Source organism: Atractosteus spatula, chromosome 1 (assembly GCF_055471065.1).
Source record: "Atractosteus spatula isolate fAtrSpa1 chromosome 1, fAtrSpa1.hap1, whole genome shotgun sequence".
NCBI lineage: Eukaryota > Metazoa > Chordata > Actinopteri > Semionotiformes > Lepisosteidae > Atractosteus > Atractosteus spatula.
This window is the reverse complement of record NC_142706.1, coordinates 58,568,343-58,580,712: the sequence shown is the minus strand read 5'-3', so window position 1 is coordinate 58,580,712 and position 12,370 is coordinate 58,568,343. Positions and strand designations below refer to the sequence as shown.

Sequence of the window (12,370 nt, the reverse complement as noted above, 5' to 3'; positions counted from 1 at the left end):
TCTCCTTAGCGGCCGAAGTCCTGCCGTCTCCCGCCCTCTCCAGCTGCAGCCCCAGAGGAGGTGTGCACAGCCCCCGCGCTCCGGCCCACCCGGACCAGGACCCAGGCCTCGATCAGTGACCTCGTCCTGTTCGGCTTCTCTGCTCTTTCCTATTTTCTGGGGGCGGGAGGGGGCTGTGCTTTCGCTGTCTTTCAGCTTTCAGATATGAGCAAGTAAACATCTGACTCAGAGGAAGCTGAGGGAACCACGCGCCATTTAATCTCTGTGAGACCACACACCGCCCCTGCGGCCTGCGTTCAGGAGGGCTTCCATTGTCGCCCGCAGTTTGTGTGAAACAGGGAACGCTGGAAATGACACGGGGTTCCCGCCCGCGAGTCTCCAGCCCTGATTCGAGACGGTTTCGTAGATGTCTTGAGTCAGCAGCTGGACATCGCCTGCCTCTGGCTTAATTGAGCCTGTAATTGGTTCAAGTTCATTAACTGCCAGTTCAAAATGTATTTAGAGCTCAGCCCTCCTGGCTCTCCAACAGCCCGGCTCCCCGTTCAGTTTCCAAGGCGAGGGGATGGGATAGAAGGAGGTGCCTTTACACGAAGAGCAGTGGGGGCATGCAGCGCGTCCTTAAGTCGGACTGTGGAAGGGGAGCAGCTCTTGTGTCAGAGTTTACAGCTGAGTCTCTGGAGGGTGTGACACGTTATTGATGCTGGTACTCTGGTTTCCTTCAAGAAACAGGATGAGATCATCAGATTAATTCACCATCAATCTATTACCAGCGACCAGACGGGCTCCTGGGTGATATAGGGGTCATCGTGCCACCAAACAGTTGACCAGGGTTCCATCCTGACCGACGCGTTATCAGAAGCTTAGAACAGTGAAACGTGAGCCAGAGGTCACAAGTGGAAACTTTGCGGAGGTGCATTTAAAACTCTTTACACAAAGCGTGGTGGGAGTGTGGAACAAGCTCCTCAGCTGTGGTGTTGGAGCCGAAACCCTGGTTTCTTTCAAGACACAGCTGGACGAGATCCTGTTCCAATTAGCTGCTGACTACCTAACAGGCTGGACAGGCTGAATGGACTCCTCTCGTTAATGCCCTGTCTTGTGTCCTGAGAGTGTGTTCAGCAGGGTACCATGACAGAGGGGGGCAGTGCTCTAGGACTGCAGGGGTCTTAGTGACCTGGGAGCAGCAATGTATCTGTGTTCAATTCTGTATCTGTGTTGCTGTCTGTGTGGAGTTTGCATGTTCTCCCTGTGATCATGTGGGGGTCCTCCCACAGTCCAAAGGTGTTGTTTGTAGGTTAATTGGCTTCTGGGAAAACTGGCTGTGGTTTCAGTGTGTGTGTCTACGAGGGACTGGTGTCCCATCCAGGGTGTACCCTGCCTTGTGCGTGTTACTTGCTGGGGTAGGCTCCTGTTTCCTCTCAACCTTGTAATGGATGAAGTGGTTTAAAATGGATGGATCGGTGGAATTTCATCACATTTTTTATAGTAGCTAATTTTGCACATTGTACTTCTGGGGGTTGTGCCCAGTGTATCTTTATTAGTGTTTTGAGTTAGCGAACGGTATAAAAATGTTATAAAGCACCAAAACACTACATGCCTACAGACCATACAACAACAGTGCCTAGACTGCATGCTGGTTTAAACTGCAGTATTGCAGGAACGGAGCTGTGCAGGGCAGCTTGTGAAATATGGTGCATTTCACACAGTACCATTTAATTAGAGCAATATTATTTCTTCATGCTGTAAGACATGGTTTGGAAGGATAGATCTGTGACCCCCTAAGAATATTGAAAGATGGATTATGGGTTGATGAATTATCTAAGATTTAATCATCATCCTAAAAAGTTAGGTGATTGATGTAATTAATCTTTTATTTTCTAATTTGGCAAAAATAAAATTAGGAACCTCACAGTCCAATGAACAGACCCTCCCGGTAGGGGGCAGTGTGTGTGTGTGGTTGGGCTGGAGGAGCAGGAGACAGACTCCCAGCACCTTCCCTGGCCAGAACAATCCCCTGACTTCCCTCCTGCTGGAAACCAGTGGAACCAGTGGACCTGTCCAGTTCAGTTCCCACACACCACCACCCTCCTCACAATCCCAGCTGAAGGCCGTCCTGCTGCAGGAGTGGGATATGATGGGGCTGTGATGTCTTCAAATCCCTGTGCAACTCCTCACTTTGAGGTCCTACACATTATTTCAGGGGTGGTTCCTAATATTCTGGCCCATGTAGATCAAGCAACAGAACGCCAGCAGCCAATCCAATGTGCTGTAGAAGCACAGCAAATCTCCAGTGGCTCGTTGCCTTAAAGGGGAGCCCCAGCAGGGTTGGGATTGAGGTCGGGGTTCAGGCTGGAGTTCGAGGTTGTGGTCGAGGGGTGGGTGTCGGGGTTTGGGTCAGGGTAGGGGTCGGGGTTTGGGAGACAGGGTTGGGGTTTGGGTGAGTTTGGAGGACAGGGTTGGTGTTTGGGGGACAGGGTCGGTGTTTGGGTGGGTTTGGGGGACAGGGTCGGGGTTTGGGTGGGGGCTTGAGGACAGAGTCAGGGTTTGGGTTGGGTTTGGGGGACAGGGTTGGGGTTTGGGGGAAAGTGTCGGGGTTTGGGTGGGTTTGGGGGACAGGGTCGGGGTTTGGGCGGGGGTCGGAGACAGTGTCGGGGTTTGGGTGGGTTTGGGGGACAGGGTCGGGGTTTGGGTGGGTTTGGGGCACAGGGCTGGGGTTTGCGTGGGGCTCGGGGTCATGATCAGGGTGTAGAGGCTGCGCCGGGGGCTGACGCTGCTCCTCTCTGTCCTCATCCTCAGCGCCAGGGGCCCAGCGGACAGACGCAGTAGGAGCTCTCCCGGCCCTCAGGCCTGCTCTGCTCTGGGCACAGCCCTTCCAGCCCCTCGCAGCCGCCTCTCCCTGCGCCCCCAGGTGGATAGATGAGCTGTCCAGCAGCGGCCAGCCGGGTTGGGACACAGGCCGGGACCCAGACAGGTGAGAGCGAGAGGGCGGGGGGGAAGCCGTAGATCCCCGTCTCCGGGTTTTGTTCTGGGAAGCTCATGATTGGAATCTGAATAGCAGGAAGGCGAGGACACCGCGGTGGCGCAGTGGTGAGCAAAGCGCCGGGGCTCGGGGTTCAGTTCTGGGGTGCTGTCTGTGTGGAGTCTGCGTGTTCTCCCTGTGTAAGTGTGGGTTTCCTCCCACAGTCCAGAGACATGCTGGTGGGTTAATTGGCTTCTGGGAAAATTGGCCCTGGTGTGAGAGTGTGTGTGTCTGTGATGGATTGGTGTCCCATCCAGGGGGTATCCTGCCCTGAGCCCATTGCTTGCTGGGATAGGCTCCAGCTCCCCCGCGACCCTGATGAGAAGAAGTGGCTGGGGTGGGTTGTGAAGGCTTCTCTCTGTTCAGCCGTGCTCCTGCGGGGTGCTGACTCCCCCCCTGCCCCTGTCCCGTCCCTCTTGCCCCCCTGCAGGATGTCGTGGTTCAGTGGCTTCCTAGTCGCCAGGGTGGACGACCGCAAGACCGCGTGGGGGGAGCGCAATGGCAAGAAGTCCAAGCGGAAAGCCGCCGGCTCCTCGCTGTGCGGACCCCGCTACATGAGCTGCCTGCGGGACCCCGAGGCCATGGAGCCCCCCGCCCAGGCCCCGCACCACCATCACCGCGGCAACAACCGGGCCGCCGGGGGCGGCGGCGTGGGAGGGGCCGGGGGCGTGGCCTCCGGCGGGGGCGGGGGCAGCTTCGGCCTGCGCTGCGGCTGGCAGGAGGACCACTACGGCAAGAAAGGAGGGGAGGTGGGGCTGAAGTCGGTGGACCTGGGGTTCGAGGACGGGGAGGCGAAGGGGAGGAAAGGAGGGGACGCGGAGGACGGCGCGGGCGGCGCCGGGGGCGTGCTGACGGCGGCGGACTGCTGGCAGAGGGTGGCGCGGGTCTTCCAGTCCAAGAAGTTCCAGTCGGCCAAGCTGGAGCGGCTGTACCAGCGGTACTTCTTCCGGCTGAACCAGAGCAGCCTGACCATGCTGATGGGCGTGCTGGTGATCGTGTGCGGCGTCATGCTGGCCTTCCACTGCGTGCAGGGACCCCCCGACGTGGCCTACGCCTCCGTGCTGGCCGTGGCCATGGCGCTCTTCCTGGCGCTCATGGTGGTCTGCAACCGCAACGGCTTCCACCAGGACTACATGTGGATCGTCAGCTACCTGGTCATCGCCGTGCTCTTCGTGGTGCAGGTCTTCGGCGTGCTGAGGGTGGAGCCGCGCTCCGCCTCCGAGGGCATCTGGTGGTCCGTGTTCTTCATCTACATCATCTACACCCTGCTGCCAGTGCGCATGAGGGCGGCCGTGCTGAGCGGGGTGGTGCTCTCCTCCATCCACATGCTCACCGCCTGGAGGCTCAACCTGGAGGACAGCTTCCTGTGGAAACAGGTAGGGGACAGGCTGGCCGGCCGGCCGCCCGCCCGGAGCAGAGCTGGTGATCGACCGGGCTCGAGTCCGTTTTTCCTGCGTTTAATCCGCCCTGTTGAGCTTGGCTGGAACGGAAGCCCGGAGGCTGTCCGTGGCTTCCCAGCAGCAGGCTTGCGGCCTACACATTAAACCCTTGTGGCTGCCCGGGGGGGCCACATGAGCCGGGTGTGCTGTTGCCTTCAGGTAAAAGTAAAAGACGCAGTTAAGAGTTAAGCGAGATCCTGGCAAAAGCAGAGCACAGCGCAGTATCTCACAGGAGCAGGCGAACGGGGAAGCCGGGGGAGGGGATGTGGTGCAGGTTGGTCTCAGGGACTCCACAGACTGTGTAAACGACTCTAGCCAGCTGTCACTTTGAGCTCCCTAATGCTGGATATGTGTGACAGGGCTGGGTGGACAGGGTGAGTCCTGAGAGATGGCCAGGCTTGTGTTGTAGTGTGGTTGGTGTGTGTTGTAGGATGTGTGTGGTGTGATGTGTGTGTGTTATGTTGTGGTGTGGTGTGTTGCATGTGTGTGTGTGTGTGTTGTAGGATGCGTGTGTTGTGGTGTGGTTTGTTGTGTGAGTGTTATGTTGTGGTGTAGTGTGTGTGTGTTATGGTGTATTGTGTGCGTGTTGTAGGATATATGTGTGTGGTTGGTGTGTTGTAGGATGTGTGTGTGTGTGTCGTGCTGTGGTGTTTGTGTTGTAGGATGTGTGTGTGTTGTAGGATATGAGTTGTGGTGTGTGTGTTGTAGGATGGTTGTGTGTTGTAGGATATGTGTGTGGTGCGTGTGTTGTAGGATGTGTGTGTGTCGTGTTGTGGTGTGTGTTGTAGGATATGTGTGTGATGTGTGTGTTGTAGGATGTGTGTGTGTTGTAAGATGTATGTGTGTCATGTTGTGGTGTGTGTTGTAGGATATGTGTGTGGTGCGTGTGTTGTAGTATGTGTGTGTGGTGTTGTGGTGTGTTTTGTGTTGTGTGTGTTGTAGGATGTGTGTGTGTGGTGTTGTGTGTGTTGTAGGATGTGTGTGTGGTGTGTGTGTTGTAGGATGTGTGTTTGTGGTGTTGTGTGTTTTGTGTTGTGTGTGTTGTAGGATATGTGTGTGGTGCGTATGTTGTAGGATGTGTGTGTGTTTTAGGATGTGTGTGTTGAAGGATGTGTGTGTTGTGTTGTGGTGTGTGTTGTAGGATGCGTGTGTGCTGCGTGTGTTGTAGGATGTGTGTGTGGTGTAAGATGTATGTGTGTCGTGTTGTGGTGTGTGTTGTAGGATATGTGTGTGGTGCGTGTGTTCCAGGATGTATGTGTATGGTGTTGTGCTGTGTGTTGTAGGATGTGTGTGTGTGGCGTTGTGCTGTGTGTTGTAGGATGTGTGTGTTGTGCTGTGTGTTGTAGGATGTGTGTGTGGTGTTGTGCTGTATGTTGCAGGAAGTGTGTGTTGTAGGATGTGTGTGTGTGGTGTTGTGCTGTGTGTTGTAGGATGTGTGTGTGTGGCATTGTGCTGTGTGTTGTAGGATGTGTGTGTTGTGCTGTATGTTGCAGGAAGTGTGTGTGGTGTTGTGCTGTGTGTTGCAGGATGTGTGTGTGTGGTGTTGTGCTGTGTGTTGCAGGATGTGTGTTTGTGGTGTTGTGCTGTGTGTTGTAGGATGTGTGTGGTGTTGTGCTGTGTGTTGCAGGGTGTGTGTGTGGTGTTGTGCTGTGTGTTGCAGGGTGTGTGTGTGTGGTGTTGTGCTGTGTGTTGCAGGATGTGTTTGTGGTGTTGTGCTGTGTGTTGTAGGATGTGTGTGTGTGTGGTGTTGTGCTGTGTGTTGTAGGATGTGTGTGTGTGGCATTGTGCTGTGTGTTGTAGGATGTGTGTGTTGTGCTGTATGTTGCAGGAAGTGTGTGTGGTGTTGTGCTGTGTGTTGCAGGGTGTGTGTGTGTGGTGTTGTGCTGTGTGTTGCAGGATGTGTTTGTGGTGTTGTGCTGTGTGTTGTAGGATGTGTGTGTGTGGTGTTGTGCTGTGTGTTGCAGGGTGTGTGTGTGGTGTTGTGCTGTGTGTTTTAGGATGTGTGTGTTGTGCTGTATGTTGCAGGAAGTGTGTGTGGTGTTGTGCTGTGTGTTGCAGGATGTGTGTGTGTGGTGTTGTGCTGTGTGTTGCAGGGTGTGTGTGTGTGGTGTTGTGCTGTGTGTTGCAGGATGTGTTTGTGGTGTTGTGCTGTGTGTTGTAGGATGTGTGTGTTGTGCTGTATGTTGCAGGAAGTGTGTGTGTGGTGTTGTGCTGTGTGTTGTAGGATGTGTGTGTGTGGCATTGTGCTGTGTGTTGTAGGATGTGTGTGTTGTGCTGTATGTTGCAGGAAGTGTGTGTGGTGTTGTGCTGTGTGTTGCAGGATGTGTGTGTGGTGTTGTGCTGTGTGTTGCAGGGTGTGTGTGTGTGTGGTGTTGTGCTGTGTGTTGCAGGATGTGTGTTTGTGGTGTTGTGCTGTGTGTTGTAGGATGTGTGTGGTGTTGTGCTGTGTGTTGCAGGATGTGTGTGTGTGGTGTTGTGCTGTGTGTTGTAGGATGTGTGTGTGGTGTTGTGCTGTGTGTTGCAGGATGTGTTTGTGGTGTTGTGCTGTGTGTTGCAGGATGTGTGTTTGTGGTGTTGTGCTGTGTGTTGCAGGATGTGTGTGTGTGGTGTTGTGCTGTGTGTTGTAGGATGTGTGTGTGTGGTGTTGTGCTGTGTGTTGCAGGATGTGTTTGTGGTGTTGTGCTGTGTGTTGCAGGATGTGTGTGTGTGGTGTTGTGCTGTGTGTTGCAGGATGTGTGTTTGTGGTGTTGTGCTGTGTGTTGCAGGGTGTGTGTGTGTGTGGTGTTGTGCTGTGTGTTGCAGGATGTGTGTTTGTGGTGTTGTGCTGTGTGTTGCAGGATGTGTGTTTGTGGTGTTGTGCTGTGTGTTGCAGGATGTGTGTGTGTGGTGTTGTGCTGTGTGTTGCAGGATGTGTGTTTGTGGTGTTGTGCTGTGTGTTGCAGGGTATGTGTGTTTGTGGTGTTGTGCTGTGTGTTGCAGGGTGTGTGTGTGTGGTGTTGTGCTGTGTGTTGCAGGGTGTGTGTGTGGTGTTGTGCTGTGTGTTGCAGGATGTGTGTGTGTGGTGTTGTGCTGTGTGTTGCAGGATGTGTGTGTGTGGTGTTGTGCTGTGTGTTGCAGGGTGTGTGTGTGTGGTGTTGTGCTGTGTGTTGCAGGATGTGTGTGTGTGGTGTGTGTGGCCAGCGCTTGCTCAAGGTCAGTGTGAGCAGGACTCCCCTGTCTGTGTGTCAGGATCATGTCATCTCGCTGGCACAAGGGACACACTGTCCTGCTCGGGGGGGCCGGGGGGCCGGGGGGCCGGGGGGCGGCTGGGCTGCACTGGAGGAAGACTAGGGAGGGGGAGGGAAGAAAGAGAGGAAAGGGAGAAGGAATGGGTTTGTTTCTTCCTGCTACCCCCTCCACACACACACACACGGACTCTGGAGAGGGTTTAATTTCATTAACTCCACGAGCTCCCGGCCTCGGCTGCTCCCTTTTCTCCCGAGAAGCTCCAGGCCTGAAACTGGGGGAGGTGAGGGGCAGTGGCCCACCTCTGTCCCAGGGCAGTGGGAATGCAGAAGGGAGAGGGGGCACACCGCCAGTCTGCCCACAGCTGTGTAGGAACTGTGTGGGCCTGACATTTGTCATTGTCTTTGTGTGTTTGCGTTGTTGTCTTTGACTTTGTGTGTCATTTTCAGTGTGTGTTTGTGCTGTATGTGTATTTGTATTAGTGTGTGCATGTGCCAGTTGTCTTTATCTATATGTGTGCAATCTTGTGTGTGTATTTGTGTCAGTGTCTGTGCATGTGTTAGTGTTTTTGCGTGTTTGTGTGGCTGTGCGAACATGCTTGTGTGTATTGATCTGTATCAGTGTTGGCGTGTGTGTCTCTGTGTATTGATAGATAGATAGATACTTTATTGATCCCGTGAGGGAAATTGCAGAAATTTCACAGTATTGGTCTGTGTCTCTGTGTGTGTCTTTTTGTGTATCATTGTATCTGTGAGCATGTCTGTGTGTCAGTCTCTGTGTGTGTCACTGTGTTTCTGTGTGTATGAGTTGTGTGTGTCAGTGTGTCTCTGTGTGTATCAGCTGTGTGTGTCAGTGTATCTGTGTGTATCAGTTGTGTGTGTCAGTGTGTCCGTGTGTGTATCAGTTGTGTGTGTCAGTGTGTCCGTGTGTGTGTCAGTGTGTCTGTGTGTGTCTATCAGCTGTGTGTGTCTGTGTGTGTGTATCAGCTGTGTGTGCCAGTGTGTGTATCAGCTGTGTGTGTCTGTGTGTGTATCAGCTGTGTGTGTCCGTGTGTGTGTCAGTGTGTCTGTGTGTGTGTGTCAGCTGTGTGTGCCAGTGTGTGTATCAGCTGTGTGTGTCTGTGTGTGTGTATCAGCTGTGTGTGAGCCTCAGGGGGTCGGGATGGAGCTGCCGGCGGGGGGGGGGGTTGTGGTGCTGAAGGCCGGTAGTGGAGCACAGAGGGAAGGAAGTCCTGGTCAATGACAGCCGTTTCCTCAGTGTACACAGCCAGCAGCCACCCCTCCCCCAGGCACGCCCACCCTCCTCCCTGCTCACTCCCGGCCCCCACAGGCTCCACGTGTGCCATTGTCACCTCCCCTTCCCAGGACCCCAGCCCCCCGAGCAAAGGGCAGGCAGCAGTGGAATATTGAAGTGTTGTTTAACATGAGCAAAGAGCACTGCTCATATAGGTGCTCCAATATTAGTGCTGTTTAACATGAGCAAAGAGCACTGCTCACATAGGTGCTCCAATATTAGTGCTGTTTAACATGAGCAAAGAGCACTGTTTAAGATGAGCAAAGAGCACTGCTCACACTGGAGCTCCAGTATTAGTGTGTTTAACATGAGCAAAGAGCACTGCTCACACTGGAGCTCCAGTATTAGTGTGTTTAACATGAGCAAAGAGCACTGCTCACATTGGTGCTCCAATATTAGTGTTGTTTAACATGAGCAAAGAGCACTGCTCACACTGGAGCTCCAGTATTAGTGCTGTTTAACATGAGCAAAGAGCACTGTTTAACATGAGCAAAGAGCACTGCTCACATTGGTGCTCCAATATTAGTGTTGTTTAACATGAGCAAAGAGCACTGCTCACATAGGTGCTCCAATATTAGTGCTGTTTAACATGAGCAAAGAGCACTGCTCACATAGGTGCTCCAATATTAGTGCTGTTTAACATGAGCAAAGAGCACTGTTTAAGATGAGCAAAGAGCACTGCTCACACTGGAGCTCCAGTATTAGTGTGTTTAACATGAGCAAAGAGCACTGCTCACACTGGAGCTCCAGTATTAGTGTGTTTAACATGAGCAAAGAGCACTGCTCACATTGGTGCTCCAATATTAGTGCTGTTTAACATGAGCAAAGAGCACTGTTTAAGATGAGCAAAGAGCATTGCTCACACTGGAGCTCCAGTATTAGTGCTGTTTAACATGAGCAAAGAGCACTGCTCACACTGGAGCTCCAGTATTAGTGCTGTTTAACATGAGCAAAGAGCACTGCTCACACTGGAGCTCTAGTATTAGTGTTGTTTAACATGTGCAAAGAGCACTGCTCACACTGGAGCTCCGGTATTAGTGCTGTTTAACATGAGCAAAGAGCACTGTTTAAGATGAGCAAAGAGCATTGCTCACACTGGAGCTCCAGTATTAGTGCTGTTTAACATGTGCAAAGAGCACTGCTCACACTGGAGCTCCAGTATTAGTGTTGTTTAACATGTGCAAAGAGCACTGCTCACACTGGAGCTCCGGTATTAGTGCTGTTTAACATGAGCAAAGAGCACTGTTTAAGATGAGCAAAGAGCACTGCTCACACTGGAGCTCCAGTATTAGTGTTGTTTAACATGTGCAAAGAGCACTGCTCACACTGGAGCTCCGGTATTAGTGCTGTTTAACATGAGCAAAGAGCACTGTTTAAGATGAGCAAAGAGCACTGCTCACACTGGAGCTCCAGTATTAGTGCTGTTTAACATGAGCAAAGAGCACTGCTCACAATGGCGCTCTGGTATTAGTGCTGTTTAACATGAGCAAAGAGCACTGCGCACACTGGAGCTCCAGTATTAGTGCTGTTTAACATGAGCAAAGAGCACTGCTCACATTGGAGCTCCGGTATTAGTGCTGTTTAACATGAGCAAACAGCACTGTTTAAGATGAGCAAAGAGCATTGCTCAGATTCTTTCTGGCTTCTGTCCCATCAGTAGCTGCTGCAGCAAAAACAGTTTAACTCTGTGTTGAAAAGGATAGACAGGACCATGTGTATCCACACACTGTGGCATATTCTTATTCTTATGATTTTTGGGTTGGGACACTAGTCTATTGCAGGGCACATAGACACCCACTCATACTAGGGCCAATTATCCCAGAAGTCAGATGTCCTGCCAGCATGTCTTTGGACTGTGTGAGGACACCGGAGCACCTGGAGGAAACTCGTGTAAACACAGGGAGAACATGCAAACTCCACACAGATGTCACCCCAGGAATTGCACCCTGCTCTGATGATTCGATTTTCGCTTTAGAATCGGATGAGCAGTTCATAAAACATAATCCTTGGACTATCCAGTCGGGTACTGTCCTGCTCTCTGAAAAAAGAACTGTATCTGTAGTTCCCTTGTAAGAGTGCAGCCCAGGCACTGGTGATGTTTTTCTATGAAACCCTGTGAACAGGATTTGCTTATCAGTCCCAGTCTTCACTCATTAAAGACCAGTTGGGCCAGTTTGTGGTCTACATGTGGGCTTCCCCTTTGCAGATGACACGTGTGCCATTCCGAAGCGCAGCGATCGCCTCTCGCAGACCGGTCCATTCATGTAGAAAAGAGAGGGGGGGGGGGGTTGAAATTTGTTCCCATGAGTTACTGAGCTGCCATGGTGGTTGAAGGTAAACAGATTTAAGTGTTTAAATATATTCTTAGGGAGAATTCTCTGTGTATTCTGTGGTTTTGAGTGTGTAAGATGGTGTGAGGAGTGTTAAGTCCTAAGTTAGGTAACCCCCCCCGAACAGAAAGTGGAGTAATCTGGCTTTCTTGGAAAGGGAGTCAGATTCCTAGCAGGTCCTGGGCAATTTAAGCTGAGCCTCTGATATTATTGTGTGGCCTGTTTGCCTATTTGCTTATCAGATGCAGTCTTTTGGATGTTGGCCTGCAGTCTGCTGTGAACTTTCCCATAGGCCTGTCAAGCCTGGTTTGAGCCAGGAGCTGATCTGTAAAAAGAGCCCTCAGATACAGAGTAAATAGCCAATGGCTGCTCTGCCCCTTGGGAGCTGTGGCTCAGTGAGGGAGTGAGGCGGGCGAGATTCGGCGATGTCCTGTAACTCATTATCGATAGTTCCTTTGCCATGTTCATGGCTGGGGGCTGGGGGGAGGGGTTTGTCTGACAGCCCCCGCGGTGTGCCCTCTTCCCAGGCTGCGTGCTAACTCGAGAGCCCAGGCTGCGGTGGGCTGCCCCAGGGGCAGGCCCGGCAGGTCCCCCTCCCGGCTCAGGGTGTGGCGGTGTTGGTTGAGCTGTTAGCATGGCGGGGAGGGCTGTGATTTCGGCGGGCGGAGGTCTTGTGCGCGGTGCTCTCCGTGTCCCCTGCCTTTGGCTCCCTTCCTCCAGACGAAGAATCCAGAGGAGCAGCTTGATTGGCTTGGAGGTCTCGGGAGCGATTGTGCGGATCATCCCTCCGATGAGAGTTGGGATTAAACCCAAGCCGCTCAGCAGACACTCCTCGGCCTAAGAACATTAGCAGCTTGGCAGTGGCTAATGGCTCTGCTAATGACTGTGGCTGTATTTAAGATCCTTTTCTCAACTTGTTTTTTGGTTTTATTCTAAACCTGCCCGGTCTGCACTCTCCAGTTGTCGTTAAGACTGTGGTTGCTATGACCACTCCTGCCCTGCAGGGGGAGCTTGAGAAGGGGACGGCACGCTTCGCTGACATGCCCACCCGCCAGGGACACTCGTAT

General features: G+C 52.7%; 1 protein-coding gene across 2 annotated transcripts in view; it reads left to right on the top strand.

The window, feature by feature from the left end:
- adcy6a (adenylate cyclase 6a) overlaps positions 1–12,370 on the top strand; it is a 63,675-nt gene that overhangs the window by 2,638 nt on the left and 48,667 nt on the right. For both annotated transcript variants that reach the window (XM_088912684.1, XM_088912674.1), the window contains exons 2-3: positions 2,794–2,968; positions 3,447–4,392. In XM_088912684.1, coding sequence (XP_088768810.1) covers positions 3,448–4,392 — 945 coding nt within the window. In that variant the 5' untranslated portion in view covers positions 2,794–2,968; position 3,447. The remainder of the gene's footprint in view (positions 1–2,793; positions 2,969–3,446; positions 4,393–12,370) is intronic.